Genomic DNA, 20,087 nt, shown 5'->3' on the forward strand with positions numbered 1-20,087 from the left:
CGTGCCCATTGCTGCTGACATTGGCAATGATATTTGTGTATGGATGGGAAAATAAACAGAAATGTAGCTTCATGGTTTTGGCTTTTTTCTTTTTTTTCTTTGCTGAATGAAATAAATCAAGCACTAGTCAGGAAAAGATATTGCACTGACTTTTTTATTGAGAAACTCTAACAGGTAGGCACCAAATGAAATCCCAGGAGGAGCTGCTTTCTACACAGGTGATTACAAATTACAATTATAATTAAAAATAACTCCTCTTCTTCCAGAAAAACACTAATTTGCATGAGTTTCAGAGACACATCCCAGTCCAGACTGGAACAGGCTCTGTACAGCTGTTAAGATAGCAGACTACTGCAGGTTAAGACAGAGTTAAAAATGAGAACTTTGATATGAAATAAAGCCACTGAACATCAGAAAAATGAGCAGGATGAGGCAACTCTGGCCCCATGGACAGACTCGATTCACTCTTGAACTGAAACAACATTTAGAATTTTTTTTGGACACTGACATGGTGTTCCATGATATGGGAGGAAGATTTCTTAATAAGGGAAGGAGCCACAGCATCCCTCTAGGGATTTTAAACAAAAGATCTATCCTTTGAGTGCAGCATCTGGCATTACTCCTTATTTTTCCTAGAGACCCCTAAATTACCCTTAGTTATGCAGTGCAGAGCAGTCCACACTCACTCCTCTCACCCCAAGTCCAGGAGCTCTCTGTGAACACAGAGGCACTACCTGGTGTAAGTGAGCATGAAGGCAGCTGTTTGGGTTTGTTTTGTTTTTAATCAACTCAAACAAAATTTTACAATTTGCTCTGAAGCTGGGGAATCAGATTCTCAGTTAGAGTGAACTGGCATAAACCTCGTGACTTAAAATAGACAAAACAGCTAACTATTCCTAGTTTGTTTTCAATGGAGCTCCACTGATTTAAAACAGCTGACAATTCCTCTTGCATCCAGAGAACCTAACTTTTGCTTTGAAAGCAAGTGCCCTTTAAAGTAAATGTCTCCTCTTGAAACAGGAACATCTGGAAGCAATTATTTTCATCTTCAAGCAGATGCTCACAGTGAACAGCTCATTAAGAATGTGAACCATTTTGTTACAGAGAAATTATAGTGTATTTCAGTGGTATGATGCAACTTGAATTCAGCCAGAATAAATATGCAATTGTAAGAAAAGAAAATACAAATTTATGTTATTGGTTTGAAAGCAAAAAAAGATAATATAAGACAGGCAAAATGGCAATTTAGGCTGCAGTAGCTTTAAATCTTAGCTGAAAAATAGAACAGATACAGAACACATCCTATGGAATCTTCTTTAGAAACAAGATACTTGGTTTTAGCTTTAAAATGTACTGTACATTATACTACGTAAGTGTAATTTAACTTCTTAAAGTTCTTTTTTTAAACTCAGCTTTTAACTTTAAAAATTAAGGAGGCATGCAGAAGCTATGATATACGTGTACCAGATAGATCAAAGAACAGCAAACTATTTCCAAACACAACATACTTTTTAAAACTCACACTGTGTATTTCTAAAATACTTAATCAACTTTTCCAATATTCCCAATGAAACTGCAGCACATGCTGTATATGTCACTTTCACATTTAGTTGTCTTGGAAATACGTAATTCTCATAAAACAGTTTATAAAATGTGACATGACAAAAAAATAGCTTGAAAAGAGGTCACTAAAATTTTTTAGGCTCTCAGCTGCAAGCACAGAAAATTCCATGATATTTAGCTCTCCACAAAACAGAAGAAACAATCATGCCATACAGTGATTGAGAAACTGTAAGGAAGATTTTAGTCAAGCAGGGAGGGGGAAAAAAACCCCCAAAGATCCCATTTTGCACTTGTGCACCATACAAAATACAACATTCAAAAAATTCCTTACTTTGCACCCTTATTAAAAGCCTTGGGACAGACAAACAGACCAAGCTACCTACCTGGGAAGCAAAATGCAGCCAGAACCAGCCCTAATGAGAACTGCACTTCTCAAGTGCTGTGTGCCAGCTGTGGCAGAAAGAAGATATTTGCTTAGCTGAAAACACAGCTGAGAGCAATGTACGTGTGTAATCACCATGAAATGGTGCAAGGCAGTAGCAGGCAGGGAATTGCAGCCTTCCAATTCATCATTTGCCCATTATATGGTTAAGCCAGGGAAAGGACAGAGCTTCCCACAGCACTGCCAGCTTGGACAGCCCTTGGATCCGCCTGAGGAGCGGATTCCTGCCCATGGTAGCTGCAAAATAGCAAAACAGTGGAATGCTCACCTGGAGAGATAAAACTGCACAGCTTGAGAGCACGCTCTCAAAACCCCACAGCTCAACCAGAGCTGCACAGAGCACACTTCAAAATCTGAAACACTAAGCCAGCTGCTGGCAAGAAGCTCCTGCATGCTATAAACAAGTGCTGAAATTCATCTAAGATCAGATAACTCAGGCAACTGAAAGTTGAAGGAATGGTCTTCGCCAGCCAGCAAAGTTCCTGAGAAGCAAACAGATACACACCAGACTTATACCCCGCAATCAAGACAAGATTCTGTCGCCCCTAAGCAGAGACAACTGCAAAACCAGAGCAGGTACACACTGAACGTTGTTGGATTCAAATTCCTACTCTGATACAGCTCCTCCCTGCACTCTTTTAATCCAGTTTTTTAAAAGGTCCTCCACTGTGCTGCACACAGGGCACTGTCTGGCACACCTTCCTCTGGCCCTTGCACCCAGGCAGCAGTGGGCCACAAACTGACATGAGAACCGAAATCCACTCCTGTTTACACCCAAACATTTCAGTTTTCACGTGTATTTTTTTACGACACAAAGAAACCTAAAGCCAAGTCCTTTGTAATTTGCAAGAGAATTTTCTTGATTGAAGACACAATCATGTTCACACAACACAACCATCCAACAAGAGTCCCCAGGATTGTGTCAGAAATTATTTGAAAGGCACAAAGACACGGTCAGACCATGTCTAGGATTTGGTTCAGGTCAGGTACAGGAAAGACACTGCCACGCTGAGCAGCATTTTCACTGGCAAAACAAACTGCTGTCTGTTATGCCAGAGAGCTTCAATGGAAATTACTATCTGTTAAATAAATAAAATGCAGCTCTGGAATAGCAAAGAGGTAACAGACTAGAATTACTTGTGAAAACTACCAATAAATGCACGTAAAAAAACTGTGGAGGTGAAATCCCCGTATGCAGAAAGTTCACTTTTCAGATGGACGTGACACAGCTGTCAAGCCTGACAGATTGCATAGCACTGATGTGTTTGTGTTAGGCATGGCTGGTACTCCCTGTCATGGAACACTTGAGGCAGCTTTACAGAGCAAAAATGACTTCTGCTTTCCAATTCTACAGCACATTGATAGGAGGTTGTGCCAAGGCTGTCTCTCCTCTCAAAAAAAAAAAAAAATTCTTTCTAAGAAAGGATTTAGTAAGAAAGTACTTAGTAATGCCACAAACTTGGAGCAAGACAACAGACACATCATTGCTCTCTAAAACTGGCTGTAACTTCACACTTTAAAGCACTTGATGTACTGGAAATGGACTGTCATAGCATAAATTGTTTTCCTAGGGTAATTCTAGGAAGTTTTTTTAATTTTACTTCCACACAGATCCCTTACAATGTGGTAAGGGGAAAGGCAGGTAGCTGTTCACACAGGCCAGCTTTTCCATACCCTTTACACATTCAATAGCAAGACAGACACCCCACTGGAAGGTAATCCCATGAGATCAAACCTGTGTCTTGCTCCCAGTCATATTCCAGAAAATTCTGTTACCATTTACTGTGAAGGATGACCTTGTTTCTTGGCCCAAACCTGAATTATACTTGAGGACTGATTTACAGTTTTGCCATTGACTTTTATGAGTTTTGAAAAGACCTGCTTTGCTTTTTTGAAGGAAGAAAAAGCAGACACCTTCAAGGTGGAAAAATGCTTTTCTTCATTACAGTCTGTGGTGGAAAAAGTGTCCTTATGAAAGTAAAGCGTTGGGTTTGACACCATAAGCATCACATTATCTGTAGCTGTGCACACCAGGGCATGTCTGTGTCTCACACTGGATCCTCTCATCCCTCAAATGTTGCTGAGCTGTATTTTCCCTGGCCATGGTTCCATAAACAGTGAGGTCAAAGCACATCTCTCCACTGCCCTTCTGCCACACCTTGACCTTTCCTGTGAGCTGTTTGACTCAGCTGTCACAAAAACAGCCCCTTCCTTGTAAACCCCAAGTTAGTTTTCTCCCAGTCCTTGAGGAGAAGGTTTGCTGAGCATGACAATCTCAAATCAGTTTCAGAAGCAACATGGGCAGGAAGAGGGAGAAGGATGAAAGGCAAATGAGGCCTTCCCCCTGTTGCTGCTACCCCACATTTAAGATGCTCACCCAAAATGCTGAACAGCCACTTTATGTTAGTTGTATAAATTTTATTTCAGTTGCTGTTTCAGAAGTGGTTCCATGATCACTTTGTAGCAGGGTTCAAAACAACTGTGCATAAATCAGAAGCCAGAAGGATTTTTTGCCAGTAACCCCACCCTGCCAAAGAGGACAAGTCTCTGCTAGCAAAGATTCAGCAAAAACTACTTTGCAGGGTGGCATTAAATACCCTCTCTGCTGTGGAACTACCAGATAACATCATTAAGTTATCTTAAATTTTATGATTTTTTTTTATTGAAGCATTTTTTGCTTAGAATTAATTATGAGTCACTCTTCTTATAGTTCTTGAAATTAAAAAGACAGGGCTTTATCTTTATTTCATTTTCCACTTAGAGGAAGCAGTTGACCTAAGTTCACAAAGGCAAAAATCAGTGGAGTTCAATAGATTGTAAATAAGAAAGCAGAACCATGAAATAAACCTGATTTTACACTACACCCCCCACCCCGAGAGGGTACCAGAAGTCATTCAGAAAAGCAGGACACCAGTGGCTGCTGGCTGAGAAATCTGAACCAAAGTCTCCCCCAAACCTTACTGATCCATCTATTGAAGCCCCTGAGGCCACACACTCACTCTACTTTTGACAAATTATCTGCAGAAAAGTCCCCTGGCCACGTATCTTACATGAGAGTCATAATCATCTCATGATCAGGTCATTCTCTTCTCCCCAAATCTCAGCTCATCCCCCAGAGAGGATAATCTTTTCAACAAGATGAATTGAGAAGAGAACCTCCAAAATAAATTATATTAAATAGGATCCTCTGCTGAGACAGACAATAAATGTCCAACTACTCTGACTGCTGAGAGGCTGAGAGGTCTATCTTGGGTTTCCCATATCCCACTGTCAACTGGGAGAAACAACAACTACAGCTGCTCAAAGTTATCTCAAAATTTAGGTTTATATTAGACATATCTGGAGATTCTCTGACCTCTTTAGCTTTGGTACAGCCTTTTGTAGCTTATCACTTTAGGATCAGCTTTGTAGGCAGTTTGTGCACGTGCCTAATGCCGGACGAGTAGACGCGAACATTTTCACGCCAATAGCAATGTTCATGCAACGTTATATTCTATTTTAGATGCCTCAGGTGTTCTGGTAAACAAGGCTTTAAGTTCACTGTTTCCCCAGAAGACTATCTGGGCAAAAAATTTTAAGTCAGAGAAAGAATAAACAGTTTTAGCAGAAGTCACAGAACAACTATCTAGCTTTAGATTGGAACAGGAAGCTTCTGCACTCTGTTGTGAATGCTTTCCTGGAGTCTGAAAACAGATTTTCTTAACTTAAATCATCACTGTTCTTTGAATTTCACTTCAGATCTCACTGGAAAACTACATGTACTCACTGTTTGCATTTTTAAAGATGTCCCCTTAGAATAAAACCTTTCCCAGCTGGAAGCATTTTGGGCTGTGTGAGAGGGAAGGTTTTTTTTCAAGAACCTTTGAGAATTACAATTTAAAATGTTTAGGATACAATTTTATCTTACAGAAACTGCTGCTGTTTACACACATATGTACAAGGATCCTTATCATAATTTAAAGCTACAATCAGTTCATAGAAAGGCCTGTATATCTCACATGGACTAAAATAGCAAATTTATAACACAAAATTTTTGTGTGGGGAGGAGAACTAAGCTCATCGAGAACAGTATTTATACCGCAAATTCCTGGCATAGATTTTTTGAGGCTTATTTACAGTTTCAAATCTATTTTTTGTATCTATGTACTGCATTAACAGTGCATGATCTGCATCTGTCACAACAGAAAGTTGCACAGGGAAAGACCAACAGATCTGCAAGTTCTGCAGTAGTATATGAAATGTAAGGTATTTAATTTATCATTTGCTCTGCTCCCTCAACATGTAACATCAAAGAGCAAAAATTAAATCACGTAGCCTGAAACTGTTGATTGAAATAAAGAAAAAATGTCTTTATATACTAATTTTTTCTTACAAAAATAAGGTGAAAGCTCCAAAGTTAACCGAAAATGGTTATAGAACACAACTTGATACAGTAATTCTTTTCAACTTGCTACTTGTTCAACTTCAAAGGCATAGGAAAACAGAAGGCATTTAAATAAAACTTCTTAATTCTCTAACTCCTACATATATTAGATACATTTAACCTGTCTAACCAGTTACTCAGCGATGTCCAAATAAGCCCAGTTCAAATAAGACAAAACAGTTTCATTTTGCATGCTGCCACGTACGGTATTATGCAACCAGCCAGTAAAACTTTTCTGCAACAGGAAAACAAAGAAACATTTATTGGAGGGAAAAAAAAGTGCAAAGCAGGAGGAGAACAATAAAAGAGGCATTTTTTTCCTCTCTGTTTTATCCTCTTGCCAAAGGCAGTCACACATGCTGACAAGCTGACCATGTGTGTTCACCCCTCCGCTGGAGAAGGTTGTGCAGGAAGCTCTGCAATCCAGATTTTTACCTGTTGGAGCATTTCTTCTGTAGCATTCAGCTTCAACTGATGCCCCTCAAGACAGATTTCTAAGTCCCGGATTTTCTCTCCTTGAGCTTCCACCTGGTCTGTGAGAACACTCACCTGTAATTGGAGAGGAGAAGCACGATGCTACTGAACTGACTGTAAATAAGGTTCAATTACCTTATACATATAACATCCAAATGCACGTTTTAACAAGAAGTTCCTTTTAAAGCCCTCAATGCTTTAATATTCTTGTGCACGGCAGCAACCTGCTCTACCAAGACGAGACAGTTTTGCAGTCTTACCTCTATTTTGCTCCAACCCCGCCCTCAAATCTCCCCTCCCCTGCAACTGTTTTGTTTTGATCTAAAAAAGAAAGGGCATTTCAAGAACAGCTGGAACGCTGCCTATAGGTAGCTTGGGTCCCTTCGTGCAGAAGTCTGGAAAATTGGAAAGGAGCTGACAAGAACAGAGGATACTGGAAATATTTTATGTGGTTTTGCAGCAGGCTTTGCCATTGTGGGTTCTGTTGGCGTGTTGCTCCCTAGAACAGATAAGTAGGAAAATTGTTCCTTCCAAACCCAACCAATTACTTTACTTCTTACCAGAAAAGAAACCCGGCTTACCTATCAATAAAGAGTTCTGAAGTTTTAAAGAATGCAATGAGTAAAAGCAGTAAAAGGCAAGTTTTAGCAGTGGCAAAGTTCTATTCCAACAAAAATTCCCAGGCTTTGGCAAGCCAAAACATGAAAGCAAAAGCAGGGAGATACAGACAATGAATACCAAGAAAGGAAACAATAAGCAATCCTGGTAAAGATCTGTGGGAATGGTGGTACAGAGCAGTGAGTATGCAATAAAAAAAGCCCAGCAGCTGAACTGAAAGCTTGCAAAACAGAAAAAACTGCACCCAGGATAACATTAGAAAGACATGGAAAAAACCCCAGTGACAATTCTTCTGTTAAGAAGCACATACACTCTGTATATTCATTTTGACTATTTATTTATACAAAAGCCTTCATCATTCTAGAAAAATATTATCACAAACAAACAAAGGAGCCCAAGGTGTTTAAACTCCTTTTTGAAGGAAATGCATTAACAAAAACTTATACATGCTCTCAGATCCTACCCTGCAACACCTTTATTAATTAAAAAAAGAAAAAAAAAAGTGCAATATGTGGAAGTGAAGCTTTTAAGATATATCCACTATGCAGCATGTCTAAAACCCAAAGAAGAATTGAGTTCAAGGAAGCTGTAGAGGGAGAGACTCAGTGATCTGTATTTGTTTACCTGCAAACATAAGGACAAGCATGCCTGGGAAAGAATCACATACAAAAGAAAGAAAAATAAAAGGCTATTTAATTTTTTTTCCATTAAAGTAGTTGGCTGTAGCTTAGAGTGCAGCTGAACTCAGGATGAGAGGTGATAGGAAGGAGTGGGTGGAGGCAGATGGCAGAGGGACACATCCAAGCTGGGGCAGGAGGAGAACTCCCTGCGAGGCAATCTGTTGCTTGTCTACTTTGTTTTGTTTCCATTAAATGAGAGATGATACACAAAAAACCCCATGTGAGGTCAGAAAGCAAGAAGAAACAAAGTGAATTGTCTCCTTTAGTCTGATGCAGGTTCCAGAGAAAGAAAACCAGCTTTATTTAGAGCATCAGGTTAGGTTTAAATACCATTGCTACATGGAAGGAAAACTCTGTATGTTAGATGCGACCTGCAAAGGAATTTAGTAAAAGCTTAGCAGCTTTAGAAGCATCTGTTGGGTGTTCCAGCAGCTGGGCTGAGAGGCACATTAACCACTTTGAGCTCGTATTTTCCCTTCTGTCCAGGATCACATCTGCCAGAGTCTTCAAGGAACCCGTAGGCTGCACCCAGAACATAATCCCAGTTTATGCTACTCTGGCAGTTCTGTCTTGCTTTAGGAGTGACACACCTGCAAGGCTCAGCCTGTAGGTAGTATATTTTCTGTAGAAGTGAGGTATATGGAACACTTAGCTAAAAATAAAGTGTTAGAAAGGTTTAAAAGTCTCAGGCAAGACTGGAGTGCTGCAAGCCTCCTATTTCCTCCAGATCACAGCTATGGGCCAGTCACTGGAACAATTCAGCATGAGCCATGGAATAGAGGTGCTCTGTTCCCATTCCCTTCTCATCCTTCCTGCCAAAGCAGCCAGGTTTGTACCAGCAGAGTCCCTCAGGCCATGTAACCTCAGCATGGGGCTTGCCTGTGCTCCTCATATTACTGCCTGGACAGGACTGGTGTAAACCAGGTCCTAAACCCAGCTCCACCTTGGCACCTTTGTTGTTGTTGATGTTCATCTTGCAGATGGAGGTTTTTGTCTATCTTATTTGCCTGGGGTTTTTGCAGTTCTACAGCAATGCTGTGCAGTGGGAAAGGAAAATGCACAAATATTGACTAAGACTTTGGGTTTGATGGGGGGTGGAAGTGAGGCGAATAAAATGCAGGAGACATTTTCTGGTTCTGATTTTACTCTATTCCTTCTAAGAAAAGCTCTAGGCAGCTCACCAAAACATGTCATAAAACCCCTTTTTTGTGCATTTGCAAAAAATTCCTGCGTACCTGTTCATGTGGATGAAGGAACAGTTACTAAAAATCTGCAGGACAAAGACAGGAGAAGCACATCCTGAGCAGCAGCCTGGGACAGTCTGCAGGACTTAGCACAGGTCCTGTTAGATCCACAGAAGCTGAAGCACAGACACAGATCACAGGAGTGCACAGATATGTGAGGAACAAAAGAGACCCTCACACCCAAAGCCACAGGTGCACCAGTTCCACCCTCAGCTCTGGAGGGAACAGCTGCATTTGGCTCCTAATTGTCTCTCCACTCATGAGTTGCTCATGTGTGCAAGACGTGGATGTACAGTGTGAAAAGTTGTTTGGTATTACTAACAGAACCAAGACTTTAGCATTAAGAGCCACTTGATTAATAAAAGACATTCTAACAAATATCGGTTGTAAAGCGCACACTTAAATTCCAACCAGAATTTTGTTTTTCTGTCAGGTGGGGGTTTTTTTCTAAATTTGGTAATAGCAATTTAGTTTATGAACAGTAATGAAAAAAAAAAAAATCCAACCAAGCCAAAGCTTGTGTCTCAAAACATTTATTGTTTATTTAACAACAGCAGTGAGGCTGCTGCTCAGTAATTGAACGCAAGTATGAGCAGAACATACAGGATAAGGCATGTTTACAGAAACTCGTGACTGAAAGCAGGGAGAACACCTACCCAACACACTTCAGTTTTGTTTGCTATAAATATATGTGCTTATAAAATGCATTTGAAGGGAAAGGATATGCAAAGACCATTTAAATAATCTCCAGCTTCACCTCTTAAAAAGCATGGAATGTACAGTTTAGTACTAGCAAAAATACACAGAAAAAAATACATTTTTTTAAGTTGTGCAACATGTGTCTTCTCCAGGAGGAAAACTTACACAGGACACAGGATCTGTTTGAAAAAGGCTTGGTAAACTGAGAAACAGGAAACCTGGAAGAGCTTAGGCATGCATTTTACTGTCAAATTTTCTCTATCCCTGTTTTCCTCCCTTTTTTGATGATGGAAACAGTTTTGGTATGGCATATAAACAGGAAAAATACCAGTTCTATCTACCTGCCAGTCTTCTGGGTCATTACAAATGGTGGCACACAGAACCTAGAAAATTGGCACCACCCAGCAAACCTAGAGAACCACCATCACTGCAGTGTCCTAGGACAGAATTGTTTTTAATCCCTTTGTCATCCCCCCTTTGACTGCTGTTACACCCTCTCCTCTACCAGGTTACCCCACCATGAAATCATTCAGAGGGATTATACAGATTATAAATTCCTGGTTAAATATCAGTTACATATGGAGACCTGCTAGCATTTGTTTAACAGAAAGTACTCTGCCACTTCAGCTTTTATGCACTGAGCATCAACTATACAGACAATTTTCTTCTCTCTTTTAAACATACCTGCAGGATGAGCGACTCTTTATCACCTTCTAGTCGTGCCAACCTTTCTTGATAAGTTTCATTATTAGATGAAAGATGGTTCACCTGCGACTGGGAGGAAAAAAAAGTGCTGTGAGAATTTTTACACTTAAAGTTTCAAGCAATAATTAATAAAAATTATATCTACTAAACCATTTTTACAGTACAAAAAATATGAAAAAAAGTGTGTACAGACCAGAACTTTCATTTCATATGCATTAAGCCTTTGGAATGTACTTTTTTTCAGCTGTATTTTGAATACTCTCTCATTTCCAGCAATCAACAATGGTATAGCAATAGACTGGTATTTTCTAGAAAATGATAATTTCAATGAAAAACACCATCTTACCAAACCAAAACCCATTTAATTTGAAATATCTAGTCTCCACAGTCTTTTGTCAAAGTCAATGAATCTTGTGTTTACCTTCAAGTGGTAAAAATTGCTATAGGTATAGTATCCCTAGAAATTACTGAAAGAAAATCAGACGTTTTTTGTTAGCAATAAAAATTTATTTAAATGATCAAATTCTTATCAGGAACTGCTCTAGCCACCCAATCACTTATGGATTCCTAAATGGCTCTAGGGAGCAAAACCTTCTAAAACATGGCCTGTCTTTTAACTATTATGTCCCATTTCCTATGAATTTTAATACTTTATATAGACACAACACAATTTTTAAAAATCTGCAGATTTATTCAAGTTTAGAAGAGTCTCCTAGGTTCATCCTGCCCACTGCAACATTGTGGGAATGGAGCTGTTTGCTCAGAGCATCAGAAGAAACCTAAGCCCCCAGAGGCTGATTTCCCAACTCCACTGCAGGCACTGCATTTCTGCCAGGGAACACAACACTCAGCCTGGCTTTTCAGCTAACCCAGGAATCCAAGGAGTTCCCTTCAACTGCAGCTGACTACTCATTTATACACACTTGCGCAATGGCACCAATATAGTTATAATCCTCCTCCACAACTGCCCTTTCATTTTCAGCTAAACATTCGTGAATAGATTTTTTTTTTTAATTAAACATATTTATGGCTTCCTGATCTATGCTGAGACCTACAGGCTCAAACATAAAACAGAAGGTGAAAATAAACATGGTGCTAATTAACTCAAATCAAGAAATCAAATTTTTACCCAAAAGACACTTTTCAAGCCATAAAGTGCTGAGCTAGATGTAAGTGTGGCACCTTTGTAAGCTGAGAGAAACCAAGCGCCCTTGTCTCTGATTATTTTGAAAGAAATTGAGAGAATCACAACAGCACCAACAAACAGGGCTGAAAGACGTCTGAAGAGATCATCTGGTTCACTATTCCATCCTCGGGCCAATGATTATTTGCAATATTCTTGTTTTGTCTTCTTCTGAAGACCTCCAGAAATGGAATTCACAGCTTCTCCATCTACTTCTTACCTGCCCATCATTAGAGCATTTTTCTTAATGCCTAATCTGAATCATCTCTTCAACTTCATGGTTCTTATCATACCACCATAAACTAAAAAATAGGTCCCTCTGCTCACTTCAGAGATTTTTTACATATTTAAAGATTATCTCTACATCTCTAATTAGCAGGGCCCTCTTCATGTTGTGAAAGAAAATACGACTTTTTCTGTCTTTTCCTCACAGGTTAACTTTTGAAGATTTGTTTTGTTACTTTCTTTTGGTTCCTCTTCACCAACTATTTCCCAACTTCTTTTAAAATTAAGAGCCTAAGAGGAGACACAGGACTCCAGTTGAAACTGGCTTGAGTGGTAAAACCTTTTCACAGACTCTCGGGCCATATTTCTTTCCATATTAACAATATAGCAAAATTCATGTATTTTCAGCCTAGGACCCATAACTTCCAGATCCTTTTAAAATGCTTTTATTTAGCTGCCATCCTGTTCTTCATTCTGCTTTTACTCTTTATTTCAGCTTAAATGTGTAACTTTGAGCAAGTCTGCATGGACTGGGATTCTACTATTTATACTCTTTTCCTGTGCATCTGGCTCTTAGGTTTTAATCATGCCCTTTAGCATAGCTGCAAGGCCCTTAACTAGAATCACCTATGAATTCAATAACCTTGGTCTTCTGTCCCTGTTTAAGTGACCAACAGGAACATTAAAAACAGAATGTGCAGAATCTCAGTCCACACCTCACTCACCAGCATTCATCATCAAAAGAAGAACGTGTTAACTCTACTCAGAATAAACTTTTGTCACAAGTTTTTGACCAGTTCATAATAAGTACAACTAAGGTTCAAGACCTCACAGAAATGGCTCTAAATATGCAAGTGTGAGGTCAGTCAGAAAGGCCTCAGATAAGCACAGGAAGGTACAGTAGACAGAAAAATGACCTGCTAAATAAGTGTCTGATTGACGTACAGCAGTTGTTTAAGACTTGGTAATTCTTTGTGGCATGTATAAAGACAAGATAAAACAATGTAACTTGAACCGAGGCCATCTGCGGATGGTTGGAGTGCATTCTGCAGTTGTGAGAGTCAGGACTGAGAGGAAACTGAGCAAGATGTCACATGTATCAGCAGCAACTGAGTACAGGACATAGAGCACTAAAGACATGAGACCATGGATGATTCCATGGTGTAAGAGCTTGCAAACAATAAATAAATACTGCTCATGTGCTTACACAGGTCTAAAATGCTGAATCGACAAGATTTCCTATAAATCTGTTATTTCAGAAGATACAGCATTAAAGAGCAAAAGTTGTTACCTGGGCTCAACAAGTTAGAAGCCAAGCATGTTAACTATGTTTGTTATAATGAAAGAAGGAGAGGGATTGCATAAAACATGTAAAAAAGTTTGTGATAACACATGATAACAAAGTAGAAGGAAAGATATGCTAGAAGGCAAGGCAGCTAAAAATATGTTGATGGCAGTACCACTGCAGATAAAAAATCAAATGCATGCCATAAATACTTTGCCTACAGGAATCACAGAATCCTTAAGGCTGGAAAAGAGTTTTAAAATCGAGTCCAACCAGCACCACCACCATTTTCGCCATGAAACCATGTCCTCAAGTACCATATCTACACATTTTTTGAACTCTTCCAAGGATGGTGCCTCCACCATTTCCCCAGGCAGTCTGTTCCCATGTTTTACAACCCTTTCTGTGAAGAAATTTTCCCTAATATCCGATCTAAACCTCTCATGGTGCAAGTTGGGGCCATTTCTCTTGTCCTTTCACTAGGTGCCTGGGAGAAGAGGCCGATCCCCACGTGGCTGCACACCCTCCTTTCAGGCAGTTCCAGAGAGTGATGAGGTCACTCCTGAGCCTGTTTTTCTCCAGGCTAAACACCCCTGGTCCCTCAGCTGCTGCTCATGGGACTTGTGCTCCAGACCCTTTTCCAGCTCTGCTGCCCTTCTCTGGACACGCTCCAGCCCCTCAATGTCCTTCCTGAACTGAGGGGGCCAGAACTGGACACAGCACTGGAGGTGTGGCCTCACCAGTGCTGAGTGCAGGGGGACAATCACTGCCCTGCTCCTGCTGGCCACACTATTCCTGATCCAGACCAGGTGCCCTTGGCCTTCTTGCCCACCTGGGCACACCTGGCTCATGTTCAGCCACTCTCAATCAGCACCCCCAGGTCCTTTTTCCTGGGCCCTTTCCAGCCACTCCTCCCCCAGCCTGTAGTGCTGCATGGGGTTGTTGTGACCCAAGGGCAGGATCCAGCACTTGGCCTTGTTAAATCTCACACCATTGGGCTTGGCCCATCCACCCAGCCTGTCCAGATCCCTCTGCAGGGCCTTCCTGGCCTTCAGCAGATCAACACTCCCACCCAGCTTAGGGTTATCTTTGCACTTGCTGAGTGTGCACTCAATCCCCTCATCCAGATCATCAATAAAGACACTGAACAGGACTGGGTCCAGCACTGAGCCCTGGGGACACCACTGGTGACAGTCCCCAGCTGGATGTAACTCCATCCACCACCACTCTCTGGGCCAGGACATCCAGCCAGGTTTTACCCACTGAAAAGTGCACCTGTCCAAGCCATGGGAAGCCAGGAGCTGCAAAGCAGTTTCTTGGAGCACTGGTATTACAGTCTCTTTAGTGATTTTGGATATAGTTTACTGTCCATCAGATTGCAAAAGATATTAACATAAAAAGTTTCCTGGAACAATTCCAAATCAGCTGTTTCTCCCAGTTCTACAGAGGGAAAAGAAAAAGAAAGCTTTCCATAATATTTTTTTCATCAAAAAGCATTCCACCACCTGCTTGAGATTCATCATTTTTATTTTCCAAATCTTTGGAATATGCTCATTAATTTAATATGAACACAATATTGGGAGAGGCTGGAAAGTTCCAAGTGTCTAAGTATCACTTGCATGATCCTGTCATTACCGAGTACTTTTCCAAGAAAAGGGCTTAAATTTTCCTTCTTACGTGACACAAAAAAAAAAATCAGACTTTGGAGAACAATTCAATAGCTTTGATTTAAAATGGGGATGATCAGCAAAAGTAAAAAAGGACGTTGCAAGAAATGTTGGTCAGTTGATGTTCTCCTTGTGTGTGCCTTTTCAGCACCAAGAGTCTCCAACACAGCTAACTTTAATCCAAACCCCACCAACTTCTGGAGGTGGTCAGCAAGCTGTTACTCAGAAATTTGTCAGAAACAACATGGATCTCATCCTGGGCTGTGGAGCGGGGAGGAGCTGGGAAAAGAAACCTGGCAGTCAGTTAAAGTGGTGATTTGTAAGCTTTTTCAACAAGTCATCCGCCTCTTTGAGGAGACAGATTATGTCATAACCCTCCTCTCTTCTTCAGTCACATGAATCACCTTCAGCTCCACTGATAATTGAATAGGATGCCTGTGGCAACAATAATGTGTGTATTAATGGGGAAGATTAGGGACATGCTTGATGTATTGCCTTTTGTTGTAGTTTAGAAGCTGAAAATGAGGAGTATGGCCAGCAGAGTTCAGCCACTCAGCTTCACCACAAACCACCTCACAGACCACATTTCAACATAAGAAAATGTGGACTGTAGATTCTTCCCAGCCTATTTGCAGTTGATAATATTTAGAAGTGTATGGTCTTTCCACTTCTGTAGTGCTCTTCTTGGTCAGTAGAATTATGTTCTGAGTCACAAGGAGTTGTATTATGAAGTGATGAGTGAGCAGCTTACACAGTAAACATTTTTATTTGCATCTGCCTATGGACGCAATACAAATTTAATCTCTTGTCATGTTAGTGCTACCTCAGATACACACCCATCTCAACATATGTGCATTCCCTCAGTTACCTGAGAGGAGGAGGAGAAGGCCAGAACATGATTTCTGGATCTACAGTTCTTGCCTTTCATCTGAAGGCAATTAGTAAATCAAGAGCAGGATTTTTTATTTGCCATTGTTACTGGTTGGTTAAATGAAAGTGGCAGCCACCTGGAAAAAGCTGACAGTGCATAGTCTGAAACTAGCAAAGACAGAGCTACATAAATTTTGGTAGTCCTTAAAACAAATGAATTTTTAACAAATATTTTTATTTAATCTGGATAATTTTTCTGAAAACTAATAATTATTTTCTTCCTCCAGACAGTTAAATGTCTTAAAAGAAAATATCCTTATAGAAGTCATAAGATTCACCTTCAGCAGCGTGAATTTAATGGCTACATCATGGGTTTGATCACCCCACCTCTTGCTAGGACAGGTTAAGAATCTCCCCCAGAAAAAAAGGAAGGCATAAAACCAATGTACATCAATTTCAGGCCAGCCATTAGCTGTGAATATTAGCATTTATATTAATCATTTTTGACTATAACTACATGTCTACATACCAAAATGTGGGTTGTGCCAGTTTTTTTTGTCTTCCATTTAAGGGTGGGTGGGAAGATAAGAATAAAGCAACAGGATGACACAAAATTTGACATGAATCCTCTAACCCAAATCCCTTGGGAGAACAAAAGAATGCTTGCTAAAAACGAGACTCTTTCAGGTCATGGGGATATCTCAGGGCCCTTAGTTTGCAACAGAAACTTTTAACACTGATGGATCCCCACTCAGGCCCTGTGAAAGAACCCAGTATTAATCACCTGCAAAACACTTCCCCCAAACTGCCCACACTACTTTATGAGGATTGTGCTGCTGGCCAAGCTGTGAAGTTAAAAGCACACAGTGTATACACTAGGAATTTTCCCTATCCTTCCTTGGCTCTGTCCACATGCTCTCAGGTTTTGCTGCCCACTTTGTCCATCTCTCTGGCCATTCTTGGCCCAGCATTCCCACAGGTCATGTTAACACCAATAAAGTCCAATGGAAAGAACTGAAGTGTGGTGACACATTATTTCAGTTTGATTTAAATATTACTTTTTCCCCTGCTGCTGTTGCAAGATGCTACTGTGCACATTATGTTACAAGACTTCTGCTTAAAACCAGACCCTCCATTCTAAGCATCTGAAAATAGAAGTTGTATCTGTTGTTTTGCCTGCCTGGATCTCAGGATTTTCATTTTTGTTTGCTGCCCTAACCCAGTCCAAGCCACAGATACCACACAAATCTAGCCTAGCCAACCCCTGCAACATCAAAACCCATCTGGGTCTCTGAAGAGATTTCTGCTAATGATGAAATTTGAGCCAGCTCTGGCATACTTCACCAAGGCTTTATGGAAGTCTCTTGCAGTTATTCGCTGTTAAATGCCATGTGTTACTCTGAAAGCAACTCATAATTTTATTATCAGCCAAAGAGCAACAATTTATGATTGCAGGGACTGAAATCTTTATATGCTGTAACAGTCAGTGCCAGACGTGAGACACTGGGATTCTTGGACAGGAAAACTGAACAAGCAACTGAAGATTGTTTCAACTTTTTTGTTTTCTAAATCACTTGTCAAAGGAATTTGGGAGCAGACTGCTTAAGTTCTCCTGGGAACAATGCAAGATCATTTTCAGTCCTCCTCCCTTCCCCCACATGTGCTCACCCCTTTAAAGAGCTTGCAAGGAAAATCAGCAGCATTGATATTCTCCTTCATGTACCTGACATAAAGGGAATTACATGCAACTACAGCAGGAGCACCATTAACTCCTGTAAAATCTTGTGCTACACTTGAACACGGTATCCTTTCTGAGCACAGTCCACCAGCTGACAGCAGCACACCTTATTAACCTCTTTGTTAGCAAACCTGTCTTTACAGAAATGAAATCTGCACCAGGAAGCAGGAGTGGCAGACACGCTGTATCCATAACCTCATTTAAATACCAAATTAATATGTGAGCTCAAAATACACTTTTTAAAGAGGTAATTAGCTTTAACTGCACAGAGCACAGGTTAAAATAATAGTATAATGTTACCAGCAGCTACTTCCTGTTGCCTCTTAACTATCCTCTCACTTCCCATTTAATCCCCTCCACAGACACACTCCAGAAATGTGAAAGTTTCTATAATCCAGTGTAAATATTTGGTAAATTAACTTCACTATTCTCCAGCTCTTATTAAAGACTGACACATCATTAATATTTTACACTTATTCAAGGAACTACCCGAAATAAAAATTTCTAATCACATTTCACATTAGTATTGACAGATACTTTATGTTTATACAGCTAGTAAAAACCCAAGAGTGCATGTGCATATATATTCATGTATGTATGCATATAAACAAGCAAGAATTTGCAGGAAAAGCAGACACAAGCTACAATAGATTTTAAAATAATAAGGAGAGGATGTGCTTCTTTCGTGACACACACAATTAAATCCATATTCTAATTTAAAAACCAGCCTACTCTGAGGGATCTATTCACATCCCATTCATGGATTTTTCTAACATCGAAAAAGAAATTCTTAGAACATAAAAAAATCTAAACGCCGACAAAAACAGTGATTTTTTTCAAGGTGATGAGAGAACTGCACAAACCTATTTTTTTTTTAAAAGGAAGACAAAAACAATCTCATGCAGTTAATTTATGTTTGGGCAGTTCATGACAGAATTAATAACCCTGCTTTTTAAAAAACTTATCTGTTTAGCAGAGTATCATGCACAGAGGAAAATCACCACCATTTTTACCCGAGACAAAGGCATCCCGAAAGGTCTCATACAGTTGATGAAGAATCACTTAAGTGAAGAGCTAGTGCAGAAAACTTTTCCCTTTAAAGCACAACATGGTGAACACCACCCTCTCCTTCCTTTAGCTATACATTACCATGCAGGATTTGTTTTGTTGCACTGCAGTCCCCAGAAAGCACAGGCACTTGCCAGAATCTATTGCCATTTGCTCAAAGTTTGATCCTAGAGTTTCATTTTTAAAGACAAAGACAGCTGATTTTCTCCCCCCTCCCTAAGCCTCCTCCTCCTACACCAAGACACGTCTTTAATTCACTTCTCATGAAGAAACTCACACCATTTAAAGTCTGAGGCACTGAATGAGTTTCCTTTTGCAAAGCTGAGAATTCTGACTAAGATTTTGCTAAATGTGAATTTAGAAAGAGAAAACAAAGCCCAGCAAATCACTTACCCTCTTTAGCCACGTGAAGTGCTTGTAAATATCAATCTCACCATCCATGCTTTGGGCCCATCTCAGCAGTCACATTCCCAGGGTTAAAAGAAACTTTTGGAAGCAAGTGCTCTGCTTTGTTTTACAGGATATAGCTGTGATTTCTTCCCCTTTCAACCCTCAACTTCTAAAATCTTCAATGCCTGGTCATATTTTAAGCTGAATCCCCTGCTCCTGTCCCACAGCCTTATCCCAAAGGCTTCTCACAGATGTATATATAACACACAACTGTATAAACTTCAGGCTCCCCCCAAACATCTGGTTTTTTTAAACAGCAGATCGGTTAGCAGGAAGAACAATGCAACTCCAAAACCATTAAAAATATAACTTGCTAAAAGATCTTTAAAAAAGGATCTTTCAAGAACAGCATAAATCTGCAGGATCTGTTCCCCTTTAATGCTGAATAACAAGCTAAAAATTATTAAGCTGTCACTGAGAAACTATTCTCAAGTAATGCTTTCTCTGGCTTTCTGTTTCAAGAGTGGCTGGAACTCATTACCAAAGACCCCCTATTTCCTGTCTCTGTTCTACTCCCTGTTTATCGTAACACTACTCAGCCTTCTTAATTTATTTCAGGCTCAGACTAAACCTAAAAATAAGTTCTGCTCTTTGAATTACTTGCCTGTCCTCTCAAAAGACATTATAAAAAGGGAGGAATTCAAGGACGATCCTGTGAATAAGATAATGATCCCATAAATACTGCTATTGCCAAAGAGGCGATATTCCATCCTAACAGAAGATGATGATACCCTTCCAAGATATTTGTCTGCT

The 20,087-nt window shown here is 40.1% G+C and overlaps 1 protein-coding gene across 16 annotated transcripts in view; it reads right to left on the bottom strand.

The window, feature by feature from the left end:
* The window catches only part of PPFIBP2 (PPFIA binding protein 2), a 95,585-nt gene that overhangs the window by 28,331 nt on the left and 47,167 nt on the right, over positions 1-20,087 (bottom strand). For 10 of the 16 annotated variants that reach the window (XM_017726330.1, XM_017726328.1, XM_017726329.1 and 7 more), the window contains 2 exons: positions 10,828-10,917; positions 6,864-6,977 (listed from right to left, as the gene is read on the bottom strand). In XM_017726330.1, coding sequence (XP_017581819.1) covers positions 6,864-6,977; positions 10,828-10,917 — 204 coding nt within the window. Of the gene's footprint in view, positions 1-6,863; positions 7,147-10,827; positions 10,918-18,965; positions 19,065-19,277; positions 20,030-20,087 lie in introns of those variants that run through there. The other 6 variants (XM_017726336.1, XM_017726335.1, XM_017726334.1 and 3 more) reach the window with 5 other exon arrangements.

This window comes from Corvus brachyrhynchos, unplaced genomic scaffold (assembly GCF_000691975.1).
Source record: "Corvus brachyrhynchos isolate BGI_N302 unplaced genomic scaffold, ASM69197v1 scaffold281, whole genome shotgun sequence".
Classification (NCBI taxonomy): Eukaryota; Metazoa; Chordata; class Aves; order Passeriformes; family Corvidae; genus Corvus; species Corvus brachyrhynchos.